Below are 27,989 nucleotides of genomic sequence, written 5' to 3'. Positions count from 1 at the left end.
CAGGATGTCTTACCACTAAACCCATGTAAACTCTTGCACAAACCAAGGCTGCATTCCTATCCTGTGCTCCAGCCCTTCTCTCCCTGGGCTCAGATGTGTTGGAGCCCAGCTTTACCATGTCACACACAGGAGGGAAGGTCATGTGGCTGCAAATTCCATTTGCACAAAGTAAACAGGTAAATAAATTCTAATATTGAAATCAGTTTTAATCAATTCACTAGTTAGTAACTTGTCTTCTAACGCAGTAAAGCAGAGTGTAGCAGGTTCAGAGGTTGTAGAGTGCTGAAATTTGGAGTTAGGCTGAATGAAAGACTATGTACAATACAAATCAGCTTTATGTTGTGATGTAAATTTATTCTCATAATTTTTACCATTTATTCATCCCAAAAGACATATTGCATATTTGGAACATTTTTAAAGTAAGAGCCACTGTATTCAAGACAAGAAGTAGTTTTGTCACATCAAAACTGATGACATACTCAATAAAATTATTTTCCAGAGCAAGAACTCCTTACAAGAAATATAAATAGAATATAAACTTCATAAATGATCTAGCATGAAAAGATTAAAATAGCAAATTCATTCCATACTGAAGGCAGTACTTTACCACTCATAGTGTGTGTGCGGTGTTCCTAAAAAAAAAAAAAAAAATCCATGTCCCAACAATGGGTACTGAAACAAATACAGGTAAGCTTTTGGTTACATTTTATTCCAATAGAACAGAATGTATGGATGACTCCACTCTTTTGTCTCAATTTACTGACTAATACAGTCAGGTAATAAAACATTGCTTTTATTGAACCCAGGCTTTGGATTTGTTCATCAGACACGATGAAGGGATGACACGCTTTGGCAGTACATTGGCATTTTCAATGTCTCACCTGACATAACACAGGAATTACCTCTCCCTGCCAACATCTCCATTCCCACAGCTGAGAACCATTTACCCAAGAATCTCAATTACACCCTCACTCTCACTCTCATGGCTGCTAAACACCTGTGACTATGTCCTGATCCACCACATGCAAGCACAATCCCAGAACAGCACGGACACACATCCACATCCCTCGGTGCCTTGGAGCTGAGGCACAACCAGCTCTGGAATGATGCTCACTGAGCACACCGAGAAACTCAGTCACATGAACAACCTTGAATTTTAAATGCTTGGAGAGGGCAGTGTCAGTAATGTGCAAACAACATGCTGGGGCTGAGGGAAGAGAGTAAAATGTCTGATCCTGGGAAAAGGACTGGCTTTGCTTCACTCTAAAATGTAAGCAAATCATAGAACAATCTATAGGAAGCAATCAGCAAAAAATTCAAGAATGTAAAATAATTCATACCTGTCAAAGCATTTAGAAAATAAAATTTCCCTTTTCAAAGTTTTTTTTTTAAAAAATGAGTTTATTAGTGTTATTAAACCAAGACTTCTGTAAATTATGACATTCCAATAAAAGTCAGATTGCTACACCACTATTTATCACTGTAACTAATAATGCAGGTTACAGAACAGCTGTCAGTTTGTAAAAACTAAGTGAAGGAATTATTCTATGAATATTTTCCCTACTGTGCTTCATGGATCAGTTTTTCTCTCAGTACTGTTCAACAGTGTATGATCAATAGTCTAGAATAAAGCTTCAGGAGCAATCCCTATAAAACCTGAAGGGAAAAGAAACCCTGTCAATGCTGTGCTGAACAGTCATGGGAACAGGCTGCTGCTTGGGCCCGCTGCCCACAGTGGTTTTTACCAGACAGTATTGCAAAGTCAGATACCACAGGGTGCACCTCATACTGGGGTGATATGAGGAGTACAGTGATTTGATTGACAAGGTTAAAATCTAGAAGTTGGAAGTCAAATGAATCCCCAAAAAAAAGTTCTGGTAGACAATCTAACAAGAATACCAGAGCAGGATATAAAGCTTATTGTCTCTTCATATGATGTTAGTAGGTAGTAACTGTAAGGACATGTTCTATTCTGGCATCTACTCTTCAAAAGAGAACATTTGGAAAATAAAAAATTGTTTAAAAAACTGACAACAAAAACTAGAGGGATGAAGAAAAAAATTTAAAAATTCAATCCATTCATATAAAGTAAGATTGGAAGGTATGATCACGGTATGTCAAATCCCTGGATCAGGACAACATCTGCAGCAAAAGAACATCCTCCAAGAGAGATGTACTGCAGTTCAATTTTTGGAAGCCAAAGGAAGATGAACTCAAGCAGAGGGTTGGGGATTGGTTTGGGGTTTTTTTTTGAGAGAACAGTAGATGCTCACGTACCTTATCTACACAGGCAACTGATCCTTTTTCTGAAGTTCTTATAGCAAGAATTCTTTTTTTTCTAACAAATGCTGAACTTTTTGATGTTCTACTGCTGCTGATGAAATCAGACTGAAGTTTTATGACTTACGATATTCAGATTAGTGATCAGATGAGTTCCCCTTACCTTTACAAATGGGAACTTGAGCCTGTAATGTCCTTTGCCATCAAAACCTGTGTTTCAACTGCTGATTTACCTTCTTCTGCTGGGAGCCTTTAGTTGGACACTGGTAGCACCCAGCTTTTAAACAGGAATGGGTGCAGCCCCTCTCTTCCAAGCAGAAGAACTTGGCTCTGTTAGACAAACCTCTGCTCACTTTCAACAAGCTGGTACAAAGTAAAAACCCAGGAAGCCCAGAAAATAATCCCCTATACTGCAGCCTAATTCCCCACCAGAGAAGAAAGAGGAATTCTGTGTTGATAAGCATGTGCAAAGAGGGACTGGGATGAAAAAAATCAACTGGATCTGAGGAATTCAATGCAGCTGTTTGCAGGAAGCAATCACCCTTCAAACAGACCCAGAGGTATATGCAAGAGAGAAGGAAGGAATATGGCTTCTAATTCTGTTATATGATCAATTGCTATTATTAATGGAGACTTGAAATTTTGAGACAGTTGCTAATGAAACACTAATGGTGGATGAACAGCCAGAGGGAAGAAAAGGCCTCTGGTGAAATCCAGCCAGCCCCACTTGCAGAGCCAGTGCAAAGGACAGTGGCTTCCCAAAAGCCATAGTGATGACCTGGTGTTTTAAAGCACTCAGATGCTGCTGGTGGAATGAATTCAGCAGTGGATTTTTCATGGAGAAGATTCAAGCTGAAGAAATGATTCTTGCAAGTGGCAGAACCCTATGGATTAAGGCAGGAGACATTCAAAATCTTACATAAAGCACACAAATCTGGAACAGGTAACATACTCAGAAGACCTGATTAGAAAAATAACATAGGGATATAACCCACAAATACACATGCAGGTGATTGATTACCTTTGCTTCAGCTACCAGTCAACTGATACTAATTCTCTGTTTTATGAGAACTCTTGCAATATATATTGTGCAGGCTCACAATTCTCCATTTAGCACCAAAAAATCCAGACATTCTGCAGAAAGGATGAGGCAAAGACTCTGGAAGAACTCATTTAATTCAGCTACAAGGAACAGGAAAATCACACTATATTTTTCACATATTTATATTTTTAAATAGAAGGCCTGCTATTGTAGTCCCCATGTAGGTAAATTCTTTCAGAATTTAAAAAAGGTGCCTCACTCAAGACACCAGGACAAACCTGAAGAATTGTTCAGATAGTCTAAGACTTATACTGAATCTTCCAAATTGAACTAGCAACTGATAAAACAACTCCCTAACTTTGCTACTATGAGGAATCTTTTTAAAAACTGAAACTTCAGTGCAAGCTCAGAGGACTTGTTTTACAAGTGGAGCATCTCACATGTGTGAAAAGCTGCTCGGTATAGTAACTCCAAGGCTTAGCTAATCAAGCCTTACAAAAGAAAGAACCTAAATATGAATGTAGAAGAGCACACAGATTTACCATTTAAAAAAAAAGACAATAAAAAACCAGAAAGGTTTGTGCAAGGAGTCCTTGCAAAATAACTCCACTTGGTGTTTTAGTATCGAAGCACTGAAGAACAGCAGCTTCCCAGTTACCCAACCCTTCTCCAGGGATTCTCACAACACAAGAGTGAACTGTGCATTTTAGCTCATTCCTCGTCATTTTGAACATGCACACGTCAAGAAGTCCTGGAAAAGGCACTGTATTAGGGAACCACGGGTATACTTGTAAGCACAAACCCCCATGCAATGTGTACTATGCACCTGTGTATATAATATAAATATGTATACGTGCACATAATGAAATTAGAAGTATTTCTCCTGTAATACAACCAAGTTGGGCCTCAAACTGCAGCTCTCGGATGCACTAAAGATTCCTGAAAACACAACATTTGTCTTTAACACAAGGACAAAATTAAGCCCCAGGCAGCACTGCTGTGGTGCAGGGCTCCCCCAGCTGTCCCCAGGGAACCTGGCACCTTCCCTGCTGGCAGCGGGGAGAGACCCCTGGCTCTGCCAGACTCCACCTGCTCACACCACCTGGACATGCTACCAGCAGGGAGAAGGGAAGGGAATCCACTGCAAAAGAAACAGTAGCTGAAAGAGGGACAAAGAGGGAGTTAGAGATACTAAAGAGGTGAGCAGGCAGCATCAGGCTCCCTTCCCCCAGCAGGGCTTTCCTCTATTGCCCAGGACCTGCAGCCACTGCTCCTCCCGTGTCACCACCCCTGCCATGGGCACATCCACCCTGCAGCTCAGAACATCTTTTCCTCCTCCATGGCAATAAGTTCCCAAGCCTTCCATGACTCCCTCCTACCCCACTTCCTTCTGAAAACCACAGACAGAGGGATCAGCTAGACTAAAACTAAAACCAGTGCAAATGTGAAATAAAAGGTAAAAAAAAAAAAAAAAAAGTCTTTTGCTCTTACTGTACATGCTGCAGACATTGTGCCTAGTAACTGTGGCAATATCTAGTGCAAAAGAAACTTAGCATGAATCTCTTGTTTTCAAATGACATTCAACTCAAACATGCATAGGGAGAGTATTATTTTATTAAATCATGCACATCACGTGTGTTAGTGCAAATAGTTTAATCTGTACTCCAGAAATTCTATTGTATTTTTATATCTTTACAAAATAGATTTAAAACAATTAATTACTTAAAAAAATGTAATTCTGAAGTTAAGCATTTCAGAACAATATTTGCAATAACCTATATACAAGAGGTACTAAGTACCACTGGCATACGAGTGTTCTGTGGTTGGGTGGCTTCCTGCAACTGAAAAGGATGAAAAGGATGAAATGAATGAACTAAATAACAATAGTTATTTCCTACAAGTCACTTGTGGACTATTTTCTCCAACTAATAATCCTCCCATTAGCAAATCCCATGTAACTTAAGATAGAACCTTTAATTAAAGGACAATGACCCTTAAAACCTCACAAAGTAAATTATATACTAAATTTCTATTTAAATATTGAAACTATCTGTCGATTGCCATAACATTCTTTAAAGCCAATTGAATTGCTGAGATTACCTCCCTATTTTGAAGTTTCCTTTAGCAGAGTCATTTTACTTTACCATTCTTAAAAAAATTATTTACGTCTTTAATAAACTTTTTTGACAGAACTGTTGAGCTGAACAAGACAACTACGGTCTACATTTAATTCAGCACTAACTACAGTGATTCCCACCAAAAGTCAGCAAATAGCAATAGTTATAGTACTTAGATAAGGAAAATAAACTTTGTAATGGGGACCACTGCATCATACTTACAGCCATGTGATAAGGAGCCACAAAATTTTACTACCAAATTAAAATCATCTTCACCTGACAATACTTCATCAGGTATATGATTCTAATTTTGTAGTATGTTATGTATCTAGACTTTCTCAGCTGATCACAGACGTACTGTAACAGTTCTCTTAATAAAGTTACGTCCACAAAAGCTTATTCTAAAGAGCTTCTCCAGCTCAAGTCAGAAAGTATCAAATGACTGAAAAAATAAACTGATACATGTGATATGTGAGAAGGTATTCATACTTTTAAAGAACATATCTCTTTAAATATATGAAATTTAATAAATTACATTCAAACTAAAGTTAACGTAAGTTGAATCACTGCACTATGTCCATCAAATGACCAAGTACTTGCTCCCAGAAACACCTTAGTTCACTCAAGAACACACACAGGCTTACACTCGCACACGCTCACACTAAATACTTTAGGCTGGTCTTCACCATCAGTATCTCTATCTCTTTAAGGCTGGACATGAATTATGTTTATTCCCAAAACCCATTAATAAAGCAATCCTTATGAAAGAAAAAGATGCTTCCTTTGAAAGGCGTGGTAAGAGAAATTTTCTTAAGTCTTGTTCCCAACAGCTCAGTGACTAACAGCAAGTAAAATGACACGCTAGTTTAAAAAAAAATAGATCATACTGAAAGGCACTGAGCACACTGCATCTGTTTCCCAAGTATCTGCAAGGTTACTTGGCTTGGATGTCCAAATCAGTATCTTCCTCTTAAGTCTAGCAATCAGATTCTAAAGTCAGTGTCCACAACCCTAGCCATTAGCACAATTTGGTACCAAGAAGCCTGCTTTAGGCCACCATTATAGTATTCAGAATCCAAACATACTAATTTAAAACTTGCATGAAGTTGTAAGCAAAAATATTGCTCACAGTATAATGAATCACAATTTTATTCCCTCTTTATAGACAGATACATTTTATACAGTTTAAAGCAAATGACCCTACTGCTGTTCTCACGCAGAGCTGTGCTGTATTAAGAGGTAAAAAGGAAGAGAATTAATCTGTTTTCCCTCAGTATATGAATGTTGCCAGCTTCTAAAGGGAGGACGGTGTATGGATTCAACAACAGTTCTCATGGAGAAGCTCTGGTTAGGCCTGGGTACAGCACCACGGCTGTTACAGCAACCAAAGCTGCCATCACAGGCATCCAAGGCCATTGTCTCTGTGTGGAGAGAAAAAAGAAATCAATATCATATTTGTTCTAATTCATACTAATCAGTTTACCTCGTGGTTCCTGCAAGTCCTGAGTACCTGTTGATAGGCATCACTACAATGTCACCCGCGAGCCCTGCTGCAGGCTAGTCCTGACTTGGAGCACCACAGCAAACCACGATCCTCCAGCACAGGGAACTCCACACCTCTTCGTGACTGAGGATCGTCTGGAGGAGTTTGGGCAGCTCCGTATTTCCAGCTTTGTTACTGTACACACCTCAGAGAAATCCGCCACTGAACGTGCAGAGGCTTGAGATGTTTAAAGCATTGCTCATGCCAAGTCAAGGCAAGACAGAGGTTTATGCACATCGTTAACTTTTGACCGTTTAAATCCAGATCTGTGACTTAGTTTGTAGCAGATCCTAACAACACCATTTTTAACAGACTCTCACAACATTGCATGACAACAATGGCATTTTAAGAGGAGGACACACTGAGAGACAAGAGAAAATGCAAGCTGAGAGTTCAGGATACAAACCAACCACCTATTTCTTGTCTTTTTTTTTTCCATCTTTCCATCAGTAATAGTGAGAAAAATTAAAATGTTTAGAGCCAGAGAGGAATTTCTTAGTCCATAGATAGGAACCAAAGCTTGTTGAATTTTATTATTAGAGGCAAACTCTTCATTTTTCACAGTTAATTAAGCAATTAAGTTTTCTTACAAGCCCTAGCATCGCAGCATTGTGCAAAAGGCAGCCCATTTGCTGAAGACAAACTGAGACCGAGTTAGAAGAGGCACGTTCAAGCACCAGTTAGAACAAAATTAACTGTTAGAATTAAAGAAATCACAGAGATGTTAAATGATTAGTGGATTGCTCAGCTTGTCAGTGTCAACAGAATGGCATATTAAATGAAGGGTTTGCTTCAGGTAAAGGAATACCTGTGAGCATTTCACCATGCAGTATTTGATACAGAAATGGCACAAACAGGTGAGAGGGACAAACATACATTGACTGAACAGTAGTGCTTGTACCTTTCGCTACCACAATGGGCCGTAACACCAATACAGGAAAGCCAGGATTAGGCCGATGAATACGGCTGGGACGGGTTGTAATATGGAAGGCTAAAGAAGGGAAGGGATATTAAAAATCACTTTGTGCTATAAATCAATCATGTAAAGATGATTTAGAGAGGGGAAAATAAGTCAGTAAGATTTGTTTTAATTGAAATGTATTAAAGACATCTAACACATTACAGCATTATCTAATCTGGTATACAAAGTTAGTACACCATTCTACTCAAATGAACATGGATGTTTAAAAATTAAGGGAAGTAAGCAGAAAATGTTCCAAGAAACCTCTTCTCACAACTTGGAATTTCGCACTTGAAAACAATATGAATGTTAAACTGATTTGCCTGTATCTTATTTATAGTTGGTTTTAGTTTTTCTACGTAGGAGGAAATCCTATTTGGATTCCTTGAGAGAAAGACTCACATCAAATACTGGATTTTTCAGCTATTTCTTCACTCCTTGCTAGTTAGCCTTTTCCATTTTCCATCACCAGCCTCCGGAAAAACAATCTTTTTTCCTCCATTAGTGAAACAATTACAGCTATGTCCACAGGTAAACCCAGTAGTTCAGACATTTCTGTGAGATTGTAACATGACTGTACAATCCACACCCAATTACTAAAAAGCGGAGAAGCACATTTCTATCAGAGATGCCACAAAGCTCAGCATCTCTGCCAGGTCAGCAGCCTTGTGACCAAATGCAATTCTGAAACTTGATCAAATGCTGCAGCTGGCCAGACTGCAGGGTTCATCCAGCTTATGGCCTCCTCAGAACCATCCACACTTTTGCTCTGCTATGTTCTATTCATGGAAACTACTGCACATTCTGGATGGAACAGCCTCTATCTGTGATATGAAAAATTAAAAGCAAAGATGGACCTACATGATTTTTAAGCTGTCCTTGGAAGACATCTGCTTTCTCTGTATCCTACTCTATATATTTGTGCACACACGAAGACACACAGAGGTTAAGGTCAAACCATGCCAAATATTTTTAAAATTGTTTGTGCTGAAGCTACCTTGATTTTGTTCAGTCAAATAAATAAACAAATGATAAATTCATGCTTAACTTTTCTAAAACATTGTGATTAGTAAGTAAAATCTCATCCTGTTATGAATTTGTAGGAATCACTTATTCATAGAACCTCCAATATGGTTCAAAACACAGGAATATTAGAATGTATTCTAGTCTTGTTCAATTAAATTATTTTCAATCAAGGCAAATACTTAACAGAAAAATTATGTGTAACTATTGAAGACTTTTTCATGCAAGATTATTTTTGTGACACAGGTGCCACGAATCACAGTGCCACCTTCCCACAGAAAGCCTGTTGGCAGAAATAATCACAGCAGTGCTCAAGAAAGTGCCAGAGGTTTAAATCAACCAGAGCAGTTGATGATCTCAAACCATTCACATCATTAAATCTGTTGTGTAAAGCACATCAGGAAGTAACCAGTGACTACAAGCATGCAAACACAAGTGTTTCACCACACCGCTAAGCACTTCAAAAACACAATACTGCAATCTTTTTTAAAAATAAAACTTAAATTTAAAACTTAATATTTAAATTATATCCCAAATGGAGTATAGAAGCCTAGTCTAACATTTGTTGGTTCACTGAACAATTCTATAGATTTTCTTTTTGGTAAGTTATACACATTCTTGGCAAATGAAACGAATGATAAATATTCATCACATTCAATGAGATCACCTCCAAATGATTAGATTTTCCCCTCACAAACTTATCAATACATAACAAATCTCCCTATTGTCAAGGAACATTTAACTAAGTGCTTCAACAAAATTGTGCATCTTTTATTAGAATATGAAGATATGTAAACTCAGACACAGATGGGCTGCAAAAAGGAACAAATCTCACAGTGGGAAGTCGCCTTCTGTCCTCAGAAATGGAGTAGCAGATAATGATTCCAGCATAAGGGGGCAATGGTACTTGAAAAATTTGACCTTGGAACTCAGCCCAGTATCCATGATGTTTGAAACAATCCCCAAGATGGATATGTTTTACATTACTGACTGTGAGTAATGTTTGGTGAGCAGTGAGTTTGCCCTTATATGGAGGATGCTCTTCATCACACCCTGACCTCCAGGTTTCAAATGTAACAATTAACTCCTCTTCTGCAAGCAGATTTTGGCAATTGCTGTGGTTTCTGCTTTCATTTTAATACTCACCTCTAATTCTCCCTAAAATTTCCTTTTAGTTTTTTCACTTTCATCAGGTGCTCCAATTTCCTTCACAGTATTTCAACCCTTTACTATCCCCCTTTTCCACTGATGATTTTGATTCTGAGGTTCATGTTTTTAACAGAGCAGAAAATCTCACATTCACAATTATTTATTCAGTGTGATCTATAAAAATGGGGTGAAGTTTTAGTCTGGTTGGTTTTGACTTCTGCTTTAAGTGAGTCAAGTAACTCAACATTATCTGAGCACTGCACAAAATTCTAAGCAAGAATCAAGTTCCAAGAGAATTATGAAATTATATGAATATGAAATTATATTCAGGGTAGTAAGGGACCTAAAATAAGGCTATGACCACCTTATAATGTGTCTGCTGTACCCTTAAGGTTTGGAAGATTTCAGAATCTCAGTAAAATAAAAACTTGTCTCTAGCTGGGAACACAGTTCTAATGATACAGCCTCTCAAATAAATTGAAAAATCGAAAATATTGTTTGCATTAGTGAACAGAAAGGACAGTTCAACTGTACTGTTTAAAGCATGAGCCCATCAGAAATAACCATGGTTAAGAAGCATAAGCAAGAGTAAGGAGGGAACATCCATTGCAATAAATACTAATGAAATGAGAGCAGCTTGAAAAGGTTTTCTCAATTCATCTGGATACAGGTTTGTCAGCTTTTACTCCTGTATCATTCTTTGGAATCAGAAAATTTTACTTAGTTCTGGTTCACTAATATTTAAGCCACATGTTTTCAAGAGAGCAGGTATCTGAGGACATACTTAAAACTGTCAAGCAACTGTAAATTTAACTTTCATGTGTAATTGTAACAGTACAATGATCTGCAAATCTGCACAGGTAGGACCAGAATGGAATTTTGCATAATATGGTACACAGCTTTTATTTTAAAGTCCATCCTTTTCTATTTGACTCTTCCATATTCCTTCAATCAACAGGATTGCCAGTGTCATAACCTGACTTCCCCACACATTTGGTACATACTTACATTGTTTCCTTTTTCTTGTAGCAGCTTCAGGTTTTCTTTACATTGTTTGAGCTCTTCCGTGAGTGACTGGTTTTGTTGTTCAGCCACCTCATACTTTGCCTTCAGCTCCGAGAGCACAGTCTGTGTTCTTTCATACTAAAGACAAAGAGAGAACGATCTGTGGACCCCTGAATGCACATGCTGACATCTGCTTAGCACACAGCTCCCTTTTCTGTCATCTGCTTACGCTAACTTGCCTTGCATCAGTGCACTCTCTTCATAAAAGCAGGGTAGAACTTAGATTTCCTTTTTTTCTAAATTAATTTTTTTTTTGCCCAGCTTGGCAGGGCTGGGACTACTAAACCCAAGGAAATACAAAGTAAATGCAAAGCCTTAATTAATCTTAAAAAATTGAGCCTTGTTACTGTCATGCCATAATCCTCAGTGTGGGTCAAGTACAAACAGTACTGGGAATGTGACATGTTCCTACAGAATGGGTAGCTTTCCCTTTTTCAAACCCACATTCAATTTTTTCTATTCTAGCAGTCCTCCTGACTGGGCTTAGTAAGGACAGAACTAATGCCTTTCAGTACTGGCATTCACCACAAATTTAGATGAGGCATCTTTACAAATATGATCTGATTACAAAACAGAGATTAAGACAACTGGGATTTTCAGATTCTGGGAATTGTAAGGAATGTGACATGGATGAATTAACCACAGAGCAAACAAAAGGACTGCAAAAAAACTAAGAACAATAACTGGGGAAACATTCAAAATGCTCATAAGAAGCAGCAAGTAAGTGTTGGAGACCATGGCCTTCTTCCAGACATAATCTTTAGAGGCTAGGCAGATTAAATACATGCTCAGAATGCTGGCTCCTCCTTATGCACTTACAAATCCACTAAGATAAAAGGAGATTTTTGTAAAGAATGTGTAGTCCCATTGCCAAATAAAACAGTTCAAATCTAACTGGGAAGATAAGACTAAAAAAAAGAATGAACTTTGACTCATGACAGATAAAGAAACTCTGGACCATGCTGTTCATGAAGACTGAATAATGATTTACCTGTCTGAATTTACTTAAAAGTAAATTCACATTACTACTAGTAATGCATGTAAGTGAAGTTCTCAAAGAATACAAGTATTTACCTGAAGTCTTCCTTTTTAGATTTGACTCCCAGTTTATATTTACTTAGCTATCATTTAAACTGCTTGCAATAAACATATGAAAAAGATTCTTTACTAGAAAACTTTCCCTTTTCTTTTAGCTTAAAAAGGTCAGTCACTGGGCACTACTTTCTTGCAAAATGGAAATATTTCATGTTACCTCTTTCTGAAAATCTTTTGCTTGACTCTCAGCTTCACTGAGTTGAGTTTTCAGACTGGCTGCATCCCGTTGATGTTTTTCTCTCAAAGATCCCATCTGATTTTCAAGTTCCTTTCGAGACATTTCAAGAACGCTTATATCACTGGTCAGTGCTAAACTCTGTTTCTGAGAGCTGAAAAACAAAACCCAATTGATTCCTTACACATTTTAAATTTACATAAACAGGCACTTTTCACCCTTGAAAGCTTAATACATTGTTTTTGATATGTAAATATCAGCTTAGAGCAATCACAGAAGTACAGGCCAATATTGTCTCCTGATACAGAGTGCTGACACAAAAGGCTGGCCGTGGTCTTGCTTATAAACATACATCCACAACTTATTGTGTATAATTAACATTCAGTATCTCTTTTGAGAGGAAAAACCAACACCACCAAAACTCTTCAGCTGCGGTGATACCTCCTAGACAAACCACTGTGCCCTTACCTAGAAAGCTCCTTCTCTTGTCGCTGAAGTTCAGATGTAAGTGAAGTATTTTCCTTCCTCAGTTTAACACATTCAGCTTCCAGGGCAATCCACTCTGCCTTCAACTTTTCAAGTTCACCTGCAATTAATAAGTTAATTCAATTAAGTAAAATTATTTCATGACTGCTTCAAGGAACACCAGCTAATAAATGGAGGAAAAGCTGGTATCAGGCACAAATCTCAAATATACTTGTCACATGAATTCTCTCATGAGCACCTGTAAAATGTTACAGTATCTTCTACTGTTATGAGATTTATGACCCAGTGCCAGGCAAGTCACTTTTTTCTTTAAAGCATTTTCCTAAGGTACAAAGAAGAAGTAGAAAACAACCTTTCAATGGGTCAACTCTAGTATTTTAGAAACAGTGCTAGAAAAGCATATTTGAAGAAAATAATTTCCAAGACTTGAAAATAGCAAGAGAATCACTAGATACCATGCCTCTGTTACAAGGAAAGAATGTTTGAAGCAATAAGCTTTGGTGAAACTTTGGTAGAATTAAAAATTCAGGAGCTCCTCTTAATAGGCTGAAATTATAGAGAAGTTACAAAAGTCCTCTTGGAAATTTTGGTGCCAGTATGAATCCCTCAAACTGTAAAAGTTTTCCATCTTTTCTATGTGGAATCACACTTGGTCTACTGATATCAAAGTGTAACTTTTAATTTAGGCATAACTGACAGTAATTGTTTAATGAAGCATGCAAAACATGTTTTCTAACACCACAAGCCTTGGTGCACACACAGAGTAAATGACTACCAAGGGATGGAGTGATTGGAGTAACTGGCATTCACCACAGTGAGCAGGATGCTCTGGCAGCCATGCTCTGTGACATCCTTTTGAACAAGTACCTTTTAGGCGAGTGGCCTCTTCCTTCTGCTGCTCCTCACACTGCTGGCACCTGAGCTGAAAACTGGCTTGCAGATTGACAATTTCTTTTTCATAATCCGAGGCATCTTTCCTCCACCGCTCAAGCTCCGTTCGCACCGTCTGTAGCTCCGTTTGCAATGTAGAAATATCTGTGTCTCTTTCTGATGCTGCTTTTTCTGCTACTTTTTGAAGTGACAGAATCTCATTTTGAGCACTGACTAGCTCATTTCGAGTGGTTGAAATTTCATTCTCCTTTTCCTTGCGAAGATTCTCAATTTCTTCTTGTAACCTTCGCAACTGAGCTGGAAAGCAGACATTCATGTTAATATTTTTTCAAACTGCATTTACAAAAACCTGAAAACCTTTCTCAACACCTTGATACTTAACAGGACTAAAGAAGCCTAATGCAATTAAAAAAAAAAATATTTATCCTGTGAAATGCTGTACCCTTAAAGAGGCAAGTATGTGTGCCATGTAATACAGAGAGTCAAAAGAAACAGAAATGATGCCTGGACAAAGCTTTCTTAGACAAAGCTGTGCCTTGTGTGTGATACCAAAGCAACTTTCCAAAATCTGAAAACAAGATTTAGATCCAACATCACTGTAAGCAAAACAAGTATTAGAGGACAAGGACATTGGGGATTTCAGGGACAAGAGGAAAAGCAAGAAAACTTCTGTCACAAGCCAAACATTTGCAAAGCTACACTGGAAATGTTTGCCTGTTCAGCAGTTAACTTGTGATGTCTATAAATATTTGAGACACAGAATAATTTCTACTCTGTTCTTAACATGCAGTAGAGGAAATACACTTTATTTCTTTGCAAAAAGCATTTTTAAAAGCACAAGATGAATTTTAAATTCAAAGGCACAGCTGCACCATGTATACTGAGCTAGAAGAAGGTCCTTTAGCATTTACAGCTTACTGTAAATGTTCATCAGTCACATACACACGAAGCTACTTGACATTTCTGCATGAAGCAAACCTTAAAAATTGTTCCCATCTAAAATCCTTTCATTAGTAAAGACAGCTCTGAGCAGTTTTTCATAAAGACATACACAAGTAGAATCCAGTGCAAACAGTTAAAAAAACCCTGCAGTACAGAGGAAAGGGAAGTTTGAAAGACCAAGAGAACTGCAGTTATAACACTGACAGGAGCAAAGTGTTTAATTTGCTGTTGTTCTATTTCATTTTTTAAAATAAATATGTATATCACTGATTTCAACATGCAAAAAAGCAATTAAATTAATGAAGAAGGCAAAAACTTTGAGAAAAAAAAGGTAGAATTCTTACAAGAAACTGAAAACCTAATGTCAGATACTGTAGAGGGTCATTACAGATTTATAGTTGTATGTTTCAGAACCAAAGAGCCAAAGAACCAAAACAAGGAGAGCAAAAAGCATGGAGAGGATAACCAAGGCTGAGTAACTTTCCTAGGTTACTTTTATTTATTTTTGTTGTCTCAATCCATTATAGAACATGATAGGAAGAATGTGAGTGAGTCTTGCTGTAAACTGGTAGAGCATCAGAGCTACTCAAAAGGAACTTGCACCTCCATGACAATTATACTTGATGTTTTCCAGTAGCTACATATGCAGCAATAGAGAAAGAATTCATACCCTGGTACAACCTAGAGACTTTGTTGATGTAACTTAGTTGATGTGCAATGAAGAAGAAAAGGTAACCTTTTCTGTGCCCTCCTCTAAACAGGCTCCAGCCTGTACACTAAATACACTAAATAACCTATGAATTACCCAATTCCCCACGTTGAAGGAAAAAGACATAATGGGAAAAAATATGGTAGTTATTATATATTGTAATAGCTAAGAGTTATTATAGACAATAGTAAAAGAATTTCATGACAATTCATGTAACATTAAACAGTATCTCTGTTCCATAAAAAAAACATTTGAAGCATGATGGATTTTGAAATATATATGAGCAAAATGATACTTACTACAACCTCATTTGAAAATAATTTCTACAGGCTTATACTAACAGAAAGCAAATGAAGCAGTGGATGAGAAGAACCTGATAGTAAGACAACACATGATGCATCAACAATTGCCTTTCCATGTATCCTTACACTAGAAGATAATACGCCCTAAAACACAAAGAATTACAACTTCTAATACAGCAGGTGCCTGAGCAAAGCAATACAAATCATATCTTCCTGATAGTATTTTCTTCAGCAAGCCAAGGTAAACTCCTGCTTCTTGGTGTTGGCAGCATTTCAAAGAAATGTGTTTTTTTATCCTGTGCATGCTGTTGATGAACAACTCTCCCTTTAGATGTTCATGCCTGAAAACAAGCAGCCTTGGACTGAAAATCCAAAGACACACACAGATTCTAAGTCAGGTTTAGTTGTAGAAATAACTTACACAGGGAAAATTACTAACAATATGGGAATGGTTTCTGAAGCATTGGATATAATTTGAGAGGACAATTAGAAAGAAAACTTCCATTACATCTCTTGTTTATGTAAGCCATTACCTCATCTAAATGGAATGCTTTGCTTCTTCCATTTTTTAAAATAAGGAGCAACAAGTTACTTGAATTTCCTTGCTCTACCAATGTGTTCATCTAATGAACCTGACACGTAGAGACACGACCTCAGTTGTTTCTCTGGCACCTTCTCTATCACAAACAAAGCCAACAACACTGGCTGGCCTAAAACACTGATTCCCTGAAAATACTTCTAGAAATGTTACTTCATGAAGCCGCCAGGTTTTTTTTTTTCTCCCCTGCAGTTCACAGGGGCTGCCAAGGGAGAATCCTGACAACTTTTCCCAAACTGTGAGATGTGTCACACCCTAAAAGTTTGGGAAACAGCAAAGCATAAAGTGAACATCAGAACATTCTGAACTACAAGAGAGAGAGGAGAAAACATCAGCAAGACCTCTCTTGAGAATAGTCCAGAAAAAAAAAAAAGTACTGAATTGAGAAGAGGAATCCTGCAATTAAGTTTGGCTCTGTCAAGTTTCTACTTTCATTCTCTCTTCTTAGGAGGAAAAAAAAAATTTTTTTTGCACAGAAATAGCTATCAAATATTTCTTAATTTTTGTTACAGCATTTACTGCTTGGAGAATTTTCATTATTAGCTAGATAACACTCAAAGTTAAATTGCTCCTTTTGTTCTGAAGATGAGCATTCTGTAAGCTTCTCCTTCTTACAAGAGCAGCAGCAGAAAACGTAAAGATTCTTTGCTGACAGTCACATAAAACAGAGCTATTACAGAAGATTTTCAGTGTAACTAGTGTATGACAAGTACCACATTATCCAACAAACTACTGCCCAGAAAATAATCTTCTAGGGCTATTCTGACTTCCTAAGAAAGTCAGGACTGTCAGTCCACCTGCCTGTTTGCTCATCTGCCTTCCAGATACTTTTGGGTCCAAAGCAAATGGCATTCTGACAAAGATCCCAAGGGATGAAGCTCCTGAGTTTGGCAATAATCAGTGGCTGAGTAGCTCTTTAAACTAATGCTTGCTCTAAGGGAACTACCATGTAATATAACCTTTTTTGACCTTAAGGCTGGACAGACTGACAGACTCTTGATCAATGAGCTCACTCACGTGCATGGATGAGAAGTTAACGTGATACAGAACATGTGACTCAGTTATGTAAATCATGGGATTACATCCTTCTGTATCCATTTTGGGCTGAAAAGAGCATGATTGATTATATCAATTTTCCAAAAGGCATAGACAGGGTCTCTGTTGCAGCAACTTTACTACATGCTTTGATGCTGGATGTGGATTTGGATGAAAAATTTCTTTAAGAGGATCCTACAATGAAATAAAGGGACTGAGTAGCACAAAAATACCTAAAGCTTCTGAGTGCTCTGAAGGCAGTCACAGTAAGAATCCCTGGATCATTCAGAACTGGGAAAGACTAATGGGAGATGAAGAAATATCTATTACAGATTATTACACCTTTTGCATTTTCTAAGTAACTATGAGAACCACAGGAATTGAAAGGAAACATTCCACAACAACATTCAAAGACATGGTGAAAGAAATCCAATTTAAAACATGCACTCAACTAAACATTTTCCTTTATTAGTGACTATGATGCCAGAGAAACAGTCAAAACTGTATAGTTTCCCTAAAGAGTGGGGGAAAAAGTTTCCTACCTTGCAGAGCATTTATTTGCTTGTTGGATTCTTCAACTTGCACTCGATATGCTTTTCTCTCTTCTTCCAAGAGAGCTACAAATAGAAGTGAAAATGTGCCCAAGAGTTTTTGTTAGTAACATGTATTTCACCTGTGTAATTAACTTTAGTCACAACCTCTCCTAAAATGAAAAGATTAAACAAACATATTACTTCAGGAAGTTATCAAAGGTAGTAACTGTGTAAGTAGTTTAATAAAAGTTAATATTAAGACATCATTCCATTATTGTGGTAGTATTACAATTAATTTGAAATTGATATAATCTGTTGCCTGATCCGAAAACTCCGCGTGTGCTAAATGCAAACTGGTGTGGGAGGAAGGGAAAAAAAAAAAAAGCTGTAAATATAACCCCTAATGAACACTGAACAATATGCAATTAAACTGGACTATACTATTTCCTCTCAAAAACGACAGAGCTACATAGCTGATAGGATGATTTAACAAAGAGCTACCACTGAAGACATTCAATTACATCCATTATCTGACTGAAATAAGGATGAAATAGACAAAGTTCAAGTATGCATTCAATACCATGAAAACATTTTTGTTTATCTTGAACTACCTGATATATACAATTTTAATAAATACCCTACAGAACCAAGTTGATCTGGGTCTCACCTTGAAGTTCAAAGCATTTTTGTTTACTTGTTCTAGCTAGCTCTTGGGCTTCAATCAGCTCCTTGTGCAGTTGCTGAATTTCTTGCTTAGCCTCAGTCTCTGATTGTGCACCCTGCAATTCATCTGATAAAAGAACATTTGCTTTGAATTATAAGTTTGTAAAAGAGCTTAATTTGCACTGCCATGTGATGACTGGCAACTGTTTATTCAAATCTTCCAAATTAGTTAAACTCAAAACTGGATTAGGCAAATATTAGTAAAAATATTAATATACTTTTTAAAGTAGTAAAACATATTCAAACTTTACAACATTTATTATACATAACACACAATATGAAACAAAAATTAACAAGGAAGAATTAGAGAGTTTTTTAAAACACTGTATAAACAGGCAAGGACTTTTGGATTCACAAAAACAAGGAACATCAAGACAATACTTGACTGTGTTTATGACTTGTCTCTTTAAAGGAAGCTGCTCTAAGCCTAACTCAGTGCACAGGCTCAGGCAAGAGCAGCTACTCCATGTTTCACTACTGCCACCCACCCACCACATCAGGCTCAACCTCCCCCTCTCCCTCTGGGGACCAAAAAGGAAAGGAAAAATTTAGGGAAATTTCCCAAAACAAAATTAAGAAAAAGAAGAAATTCCAGCCTCCTTACTTCATTCAGCGGCCTTAGTGAATCCTAAAGTAAATATTGCACTTGATTTTGGTTTTTTTTAATCATATATTAAAATATTAGGTAAATCTTCAATATTATCATAAATCTGTGTGCATTATTTAAACCCTAAATAAAAACATTTGCCATTCCCTGTAAGTTTTGTATTAGCTAAAATGCGTATTAAATGCCTCTCGGGCTTACAAGAGATGACTCACAGTCACAGACAAAGTTTCACAGCTGAAGTTTTGGAGGAATTAAAAAGAGGAAAACTATGTATTTGTTACTAAGAGCAGTGTCCTCTAATGGCCACACATCTAGAAATTAGATGTGGGAACACTGCAGCCTAAAGGCATCTGCAAAGCCAGGAACAGCATCCAGCAAAATCTCATTTACTACATTTTCCTTAAGCAGTGTCTGTGCACAAACTGATCTTTCAATAGGCACAAACAGCACTAATAAACTCTATAGGTAGAGGGCTAAAACTTGATATAAAGCTTGTTTGGTGAGAAAGGTAAAGGAAGGAAATTGGTGAAAGAATTCCAGCTGAGTATCATGGGAGATGGTGGATAGAAAAGAGTTACACAGGTACCTGATCAACAAATGTCTGCAACTATAGACTATATGGATTTAAGATAAGGGTTTAGAAAAAATATTACTTTGGTTTGTCTGGACATGTCATTAATAAGGAAAAATTAAAAAGAAAACTACAGCTCAGCTCATCATTCCACTTTTGACATTCATATTTAGCTGTATATATTATCAGTAAAGTAATTATAGATTTTTTTCTTGTTCTCTTAATTAAGGAAATTGTTTACCAAATCATGCTAAAGCCTTAATACTGCATCTCTGTAAGGGGCTCTTTTTCCTGATTGCACAGTAATGAACTTTTTGAGCACACACATGTTCTTTTAGACCAGAACGAAATTATGAGAGCAGAAAGAACAGAGAGGACTACATATTTCATCCAAATACTTTGTTTTATAGTTTATTAGTTCTAAATCCAAGTTTCTCTTTACTGAACATGTTTTGTTCTTAATTTCTCATGGATAAAGATTTAGGGCAATTAGACTTTCAATCCTCCTTAATGAGACTTTTCAGAAGAAATGGATGAGGAAGTTGACAAATTATGCTCAAATCGTGCCTGATAAAGAAGCAGTGTCCCAAATCCAACAATAGACACCCTAAATGAACTTTATGGTGGCAGTGTTTTCTGGTCAATGAAAGCACACATCATAAAAGACAGTACTGCTTCAAAAGAGATGAGAGGCTCAATTTTAAGGGACAATATAATCCGTTTAGCAAAGGCACAATCAAGGTAAACTCTTTCCTACATCAACACAAAAGGGGAATTTCCTTGTGCCTAACATGCTTCTAAATCAAAAACCAAAAAATATAAGCACAAGAAAATATTAGCTCTTTAGTCTTACCCAAACTAAAAATTAAATGTCTTTTAGTTCAAAACAAATACAATTTTTATGCTAATTCTAGTTTTGAAAATTATTTCTTCAGTGAGTAGGACTTCCCTATTTAAAATAATAAAACTACTAAATATCATCATGCTTAGAATCAGTTCCCTTAAGCAAATTCACATCACAACTAACTGTCCTAGAGAAGGCTAAGCAGCTACCATTAATTATAAAAAGGTGCCAGAAAGGATTAAATAAATAAGGTCAAATACTGCATTTTTTTCTACCTCATGGAAAACTTTCATCTGTGATCAGTTGGTTTGCCACATTTTAATTTGTTTCCTACAAAAGTACAGTGAAGCCTCCCTTAACAGTGACTCTAAAGGTAATTTTAAAATTGTTTAAAAAACTTTATTTTTTAACAATTTTCATTTAAAAAAAAAAATTATAACAGCGATAATACAGAAGCACATCTAGGCCACGGTCTTAACTGATCTCTTATCTCCATGTGCCTGGCCTGTGGAAGTAACTTTATGAGCAGTCTGGTACTTCTTCAAGCCTCACTTCTGAAAGTTCACTTTCAGAGTTTTGCAGGATTTCTCAAGTTATTCAGAAGACAATTTTTAGGGTACTCTGATGAACAACAATTCATTTGTCATGAGATTTTTTTTTAGCTTCATAAGATCCACATGAAGGAAACTGTATCATATATTTTAAATAAAATATCCGGTTATTTTGCCATAAAACAACAGCTCCCAAACTTTCTGAGCAAACAGACTGCTGCAGATTTTCAAAATGCCTTATGTAGATTACCACTATGCAGCAAACCCTCAGCTGAAAACATTTCCTACTAGGACTCCATGGATCAGTCTTGTAATTACTATGAAAACACAGAGACATTGGTAAGAACAAGATTACCAACCTTCCAATGACATTTATTGCTTCTTTCCAGCTGTTTAACATTTACCTGTCCTTAACTTTGCAATAAGTAGTCACAAACAGCCTGTTTAAACAGAAGTGTCCAGGGAACTTTTATGAATGGTTAATAAAATCATTCACCTTGTAGGGGAAAAAACCAAAACCAACTAATCTATCACAGCTTCACCTCTTCCCCACCTTGCCAGATTCTGACTTGTAGAAACTTGAAACAAATCCTGAATGCAATCAAAAAATTTTGATGGAAAATGCTTGGAGGAAACTACAGCAATCAGAAGTCTCATAATTTTCTTGTTCCATTAATTTGTTTTGTAAATTTCAACAAGACTGCTGCCTTTTCCAGTGGCTGTTTCTGCATTCCAAACAGCCGCCAGATCAAAAATGTTCTCACTCTTCCTTAATTATATGGCTGCATAACAAGTCCACTTGAAAACCTTTCTGAGGCAAATAAGATCCTTTTTAGGGCAAAGTCAGACACATGAAGTAGCTCTCTGAAAAAAAACTCAAAACTGTGGGTTTATAGGCTCTTCATAAAAATTAAAAGGGCAAATGATTCATTGCACAGATATTTTTTAAGGATTTCATGAAAGCAAAATAGGAATGCCCATAAATAGCCTCAAGAGGAAAAGCTGCTGCCAAGCTCAGTTTTATAACCAAAAATAAGACTATTATAACCACTGCAAACAACAATCAAATTCTACCTTCTAGCACAGAAAGTATGAACATACTTGTTATTATCTGCAGACATACTTGTTATTAGAGCACACCCCAAAGGGAATCAGATGCCCGGTATCTCAAATACTCCTTTCTAAACTCCTTTCCTGAACTGATGTCCACTGGGAAATATCAAGCTTAATTTTATACACTGCCAAACAGCAAAAGTAATTTGTGCAATTTTTGGAAGCCTTTCTGTTGTAAAATTAGGGAGTGTAAACAATTGCAGAGAAAAGCTCTTTTACAGGTCTCCTACGTTCTGTTATGGTTTCCTTTCTTTCTGAATCACAAAGAACTGTCACATTCTTGTGATCCCAATAGGAGCATAATTGTACAGATCTTATCAAGTGTCTAATTGTTAAAGAAGCATAAAATGATTTTCAGTAGGCTAAATGTAATAACTAATTAATATGGCACAAAATTCTTCAGCTGATGAATTTGTAAATACCAGCTTGTTAATTAAATATATGCCTTCAATGCAAAAAAAAAATAAAATTTTACTTTTATAGCAATGAAGGTCAGAGCTAAGCCTATGCAATCATTCCAAACAGAGTTACAACACAAACTTCCAATCTTGATTGTGTTAAAAGGAAAATCTAAAATCTTGTTTTGAATAACTCATCAGCTGCAAGCTAACAGAAGAATTTCTGACACTGATGGAAGCTTTGCAAGTAAAATTTGACAGCGCTTGAAAAATGTCAGTGATGGACGAATCCCTCCTCTCCACAGCTGTAGTCTTAAATGTGTGCTGACTCTACTTCTCAAGGCAAAGTTATAACATGTAAATTCCTAGAACAGCATTGGTGAGTACAGAGATTACCTTTATACACATTATTTCTATAGCAACACTCAAAAGTGTGCTTTTGCAGTACCCAAAGTAGTCATTACTGATATTTACCTCTTGCATACTACATGATTAACATCTTTGAATTACAGCATTCTATTTTAAAGCACATTTGATAAAAACCAAGTAGATAAAAAGATTATCTATCTAGATTATGCATCTAAAGCTGCAAAAGTAAATTTATTTACCTTTTAGAAGAGCTACTTTGACAATAGGTTCATTTAGATCTTGGTCATCCATTTGAGCATCTAAAAAAAAAAAAACCCACACCTTTCAGAGAGAAGGCAGACTGCAGACAGTTCTCATACATGTTCTTTACATGAAGAGAAGATTTTATGTCCTTCTCAATTTACAAGAGTCAAATTATGAAGCCACAAAACAGACAATATTGCTCTAAGCTTGTCTCAACTCTGATGAGAGGTTACAGAAATCTCAGTTAAACTCATACCTGTAGTGTCGTCGCTGCTTTTTTCTTTGCTTGGGCTAAGGGTGTCGGACAAATCGTTTGATTCTTTGACTCGTGCTTGGTTCTCTGCAAGAGACAAGGAAAAACAACTACAATCAATAAATGCTTTGTTCATAATTTCTCCTATAAACCAAACTACTTCTAAATGTCAGTAGTAAGCAACTTGGTGCAAGAAACAGTTAAAAACCTGCTGGGTGCTTATTTCTCTGCAAGTCTGGGCTAAAATGGATTCCGCATCCCTGGAGTCATTAACCCAGCCTAGCCTCTAATAAAGGATGCAATTGCCTCGTGCACAGCTTGAATTTGGGTTAATGCTGTGTTCTTGCCAGCTGGAACTATGGAAAAGCTGATTCAATCAGCAAACAAATAAGAAAAGAAAACTAGAACAATGCAGATACTGTAGCAAGTCAGAAAGAAACTGCTGTTAAGAATAAAACCGTGCTTCAGTATTTTGGACAAATAAAATAAGAACATGTCTTGTACATACTGTACTGTTCAAAAGAAGTGTGGTGTGAACCATTAAAGAAGCACAGCAATATAAATACACTAGTTTCTAGAAAGAATTTTCAGTTTAAATTGTATTAAGAGAAGGAGTGTTAGGGTTTCCACAAAAAAAAATTACCTTCATGAAATAGCTGTTCATATATAATTCAGCACTTTATTACATGCAGGTTAGTGAAGCCACACAGTTGGTTTGTTCGGGTTTATTTTGCTGAATATTTTGTTGTTTGGGTTTTTTCCCCCAGTTCTAGATTTTTAGTGGAGACCACATATTTTCAAAAGATAAGGGGATTTAATTACACCAGAGTATTTTTGTCCCACACAGAATCACCCCTGATTCAAAGTCTAAACATTATATGTGACTGAAATATATTTGAAAAAAATTTTTTCTTAAATAACAATTATGGTTTAGTTCTGATGGGTTCATTAATAAAGGATACACCATCTCTGGTGTGGGCTAACCCAGCAGGTCTGTCATCAACAACCTGTCACCAATATGCAGGTGAGGTTATGCAAAACGAAATCTATCTTGGCTGCCTATTCAGAGCCTTGCTTTGACAGCACTGCTGCCCACCTGCAGGCTAACAAAGGTTTCCTCTGAAGTCTCAAGTTCCAGGCAGAGATATTATATGAAAAGAGGTCAATACAGCATTCCCAGCACACAGACTTCTACCATCCATGGAGAAAAGCACAGTGAACACAATTTCACCACATATAGGTAACATGCATGCAACAATGAAGAACCAGGACCCAGGAAAAAAGAAGCACATCAATAAATAAATTGTGTTATACAACAGGGTTAATGTATGAAAAGAAGTAAAAAACAAGGGAATAATACGACATCTTTTCAAATAACAAGAGAATACACAGAACTAACTTCCCCCTAAACAAAATAAGCAGAAACTGGAGACAAGCTATGTGGCTACATGAGGAAATCAACATGACAGAACATGGACAGGTTGACAGAAAAAACCCCCAGAAGTTTTCTTAATCTAACATGAAAAGTTTTCTATAACTCTGTGCCAGATGAACATCTACCTGTACATGAAACAGAAGGCAGCAAGTACAAAGAAAGCAGCTGATGAAGAGCAAGACTCTTCCCATCCTAATGCAACCAAAATCACTGGAGAAGAGCAAGGGAAAAAGCACCTGTACAGTTAAAGCACACTAGAGGATCAGACCTGGCAGGTACTCCAAACATAACTTCCACTTTACCAGACTTCAAAATTCATAATGATTGTTACAGTTAAAAATTTAATCTTTGGGGGTGGTTGGTTCTCTGCTAAAACAAAAAGGGTTCTTTCTTATATTTAGGAATAAGGATTTTAACTAATATCTAAAGGTGTTACAAATCAAAACATTTCACATTATCATATAGAACCAAGCTCACAGAATGGTCACTAAAACTGTAATATTTACTAAACCAAGTAACACAATATTTTTTTTTTTAACTACTAAGGAAAGTATAACCTAAAAGCCTCACCCATGTCATTTTTATTAGTGGCCGATCCAGGAATGCTAAGATGAGCAAGATCCATATCCAACTAACTTTACCATATCTGGGCATCCATGGAAATACTGCTTTCCTGCTCTGTGCAAAATGGGAGGAACAGTGCGAGTTCCAACCACTGAATTAATTCTCTCTCCCTCAGCACCCCCTTATATACTTAGCTCCCACCCACCCTTGGTATACCAGCTTGTCCCCCTTTCCTGCCCTCCCCCCTCTGAAACAAGGCACAAAAGATGAGGCACCAGGGGAAAGATGCACCAGTTCTACATGTGAAACAGCACAAGACAGACAAACTATTAGAAGCCTGCTTCCTATTCTGGAACCAGAGACGTAAGCACAAAACTCTTTCCTGTACTATATTATATCACAGCAGTTGATCCTATTTCCCATAATAAAACTGAGCTGAATAAATATAGCTAAAGTGATAAAGTATATTAAAATGTGTTGACATCATACTTGATGAGTTAGAATATACTACCAAACACTAAAAATAGCTCAGAGCTTTGCAATGGAAGGGGCATGCAAGTGTTACATTACAGTTATTGTATGCATTCTTTTGCCAAATATGGCACCTTGTCTATAGCTTCCTCATGTACAGAAAGGAGTTAAAGGTGCCATTACATGCATTAAAGGAAGAGAAAATAAATTCAAATGTCTCTAAAACACTGGAGCTGTTAAATTAAGATTTATTCAACACAATAACATTTTGCAGGAGGACAGAGGGTGAAGAACTGAGGTAGTATGTTCAAACATCAATAAAAAGCTGCAAGAGAGGAGTGAGTCCTGCAAGTCCAAACAATCCTACATTATTAGACACTTGAGAAATATTGACCTGCACACTTGGTAGCAATCCTGATCTTGGCATTGTAAGGTAGGGATGACTGTTCCTTGACAAGTCTTTTCTAATTAGGTCCTTTAATTTAATTTGTGTTATACATTAGTGAAAAAGAGTTAGAGAGGCACAGATATATTTTATTTGGAAAAGACACATTTAGGAGGTTAATACTTACTTTAAAGTTATGAGGGTATAAGTTAGAAAACAGTCAAAATACACTTTTATTTTAAACTTAAAATGACACCAAACTTTATTTCTGTGTAGCCCTATAATAAAACCAAAATCCTGTTTGGAGTTCATGCAGGCACTAAAATTTGAATTGAATTTACAAAAATTACTAATTTTTTTTTTTTTAAATGCATATTCAAGTAAGAATTCAGTCAATATTGAGACCAGCATTTCATGCACTCTTCAAAAATGGTTTCCATTAAATCTTTTTAGCCTACAATAGTATTTGGAGTAGAGTTCAGCACACCATTTCCCTTCCCTTTATTGAATTTCTCCTCAAATGCATACTCAGGCAAAACTCAAACTGTTGGCTTAATACAGAACATGCACTGAGTGACAGAAAAAAGCATGCTTCAAAAACAGTTAAATAATCCAGAAGTCTAACCTTTCAAAAGCTTTGTTTCTTCCACTTTGGTTAGATGTCCTTCATCTATGATCTTGTCTGCCAAACAAAATAAGTGTTACTTTCCAAGCTCAAATTTTCCCTGCATGCATCTACGTAGAGTACATTCCATGACCAAATTAAAAGCTGATAATATTACTTCCTACTCAGGCTTGAACAAAAACTTTATACTGCCATGGAATAATGAAACAGAACACACAAGCCTACCGGAACTGTGATACAGTGCATAATTATTTCTCCTTATTAACTTACATAATGCTGCAGTTCACTAATTAGTATTTAGAAAAATTAATTTAATGTACTTGAAAATAAAAAAATAAATAGAATCGGAAGCAACAAACAACACATTTCTCAAGTTCAGTTATCAAAAAAGGAATTTGAAGAGCTGGTTGCATGAAATAGACATCCACACAACATAGCAGAAATCTAGAAATGCACCACAGTAAAACAGCAATAAAAAAGTCCCCTCGACATCACAGTTGCTTTTAACAGCGCCTGTGAAAGGTACACAGAAACAGTCTTTCTTCATTTAAACCTTTCAGGAGAGCTGCACAAACCTCCAAAAAACTAGGAATGCATTACATTCAGGTTCATGAAAAATGGAGTTTTTATACAGTCTGCTTTAGGGAAGTCTACTCATGTATGTGAGGCGCACAAAAATCTTAGAAGTGGAATTTGAGACTAGATTGCTAACTTCACCCTAACTCCTGTTAGACACGAAGGAAAACAAGAACACTAAGGGAAGAACAGGATTGGATAAATTGAAGACACTATAAAAAACTATTGAATAATTAATTTCTTTTTGCAGATGAGACTTCATTATTTCTAATTCCTTAAGAAGCGATGCCAACACAGAAGTATCAAGGGTTCCAT

General features: G+C 36.7%; 1 protein-coding gene across 35 annotated transcripts in view; it reads right to left on the bottom strand.

Annotated features, from left to right (window-relative positions):
* Positions 1-328: 328 nt before the first annotated feature.
* Positions 329-27,989, bottom strand: part of SLMAP (sarcolemma associated protein) — an 84,126-nt gene continuing 56,465 nt past the window's right edge. For 14 of the 35 annotated variants that reach the window (XM_058844936.1, XM_058844947.1, XM_058844942.1 and 11 more), the window contains 10 exons: positions 27,099-27,155; positions 23,622-23,705; positions 23,362-23,421; positions 18,614-18,736; positions 17,956-18,030; positions 13,804-14,124; positions 12,919-13,036; positions 12,433-12,604; positions 11,124-11,258; positions 329-6,860 (listed from right to left, as the gene is read on the bottom strand). In XM_058844936.1, the coding sequence (XP_058700919.1) occupies positions 6,771-6,860; positions 11,124-11,258; positions 12,433-12,604; positions 12,919-13,036; positions 13,804-14,124; positions 17,956-18,030; positions 18,614-18,736; positions 23,362-23,421; positions 23,622-23,705; positions 27,099-27,155 (1,235 nt within the window). In that variant the 3' untranslated portion in view covers positions 329-6,770. Of the gene's footprint in view, positions 6,861-7,877; positions 7,974-11,123; positions 11,259-12,432; positions 12,605-12,918; positions 13,037-13,803; positions 14,125-17,955; positions 18,031-18,613; positions 18,737-23,361; positions 23,422-23,621; positions 23,706-27,098; positions 27,156-27,989 lie in introns of those variants that run through there. The other 21 variants (XM_058844939.1, XM_058844940.1, XM_058844949.1 and 18 more) reach the window with 4 other exon arrangements.

This window comes from Poecile atricapillus, chromosome 9 (assembly GCF_030490865.1).
Source record: "Poecile atricapillus isolate bPoeAtr1 chromosome 9, bPoeAtr1.hap1, whole genome shotgun sequence".
Lineage (NCBI taxonomy): Eukaryota > Metazoa > Chordata > Aves > Passeriformes > Paridae > Poecile > Poecile atricapillus.
This window is presented reverse-complemented; position numbering and strand designations above follow the sequence as displayed.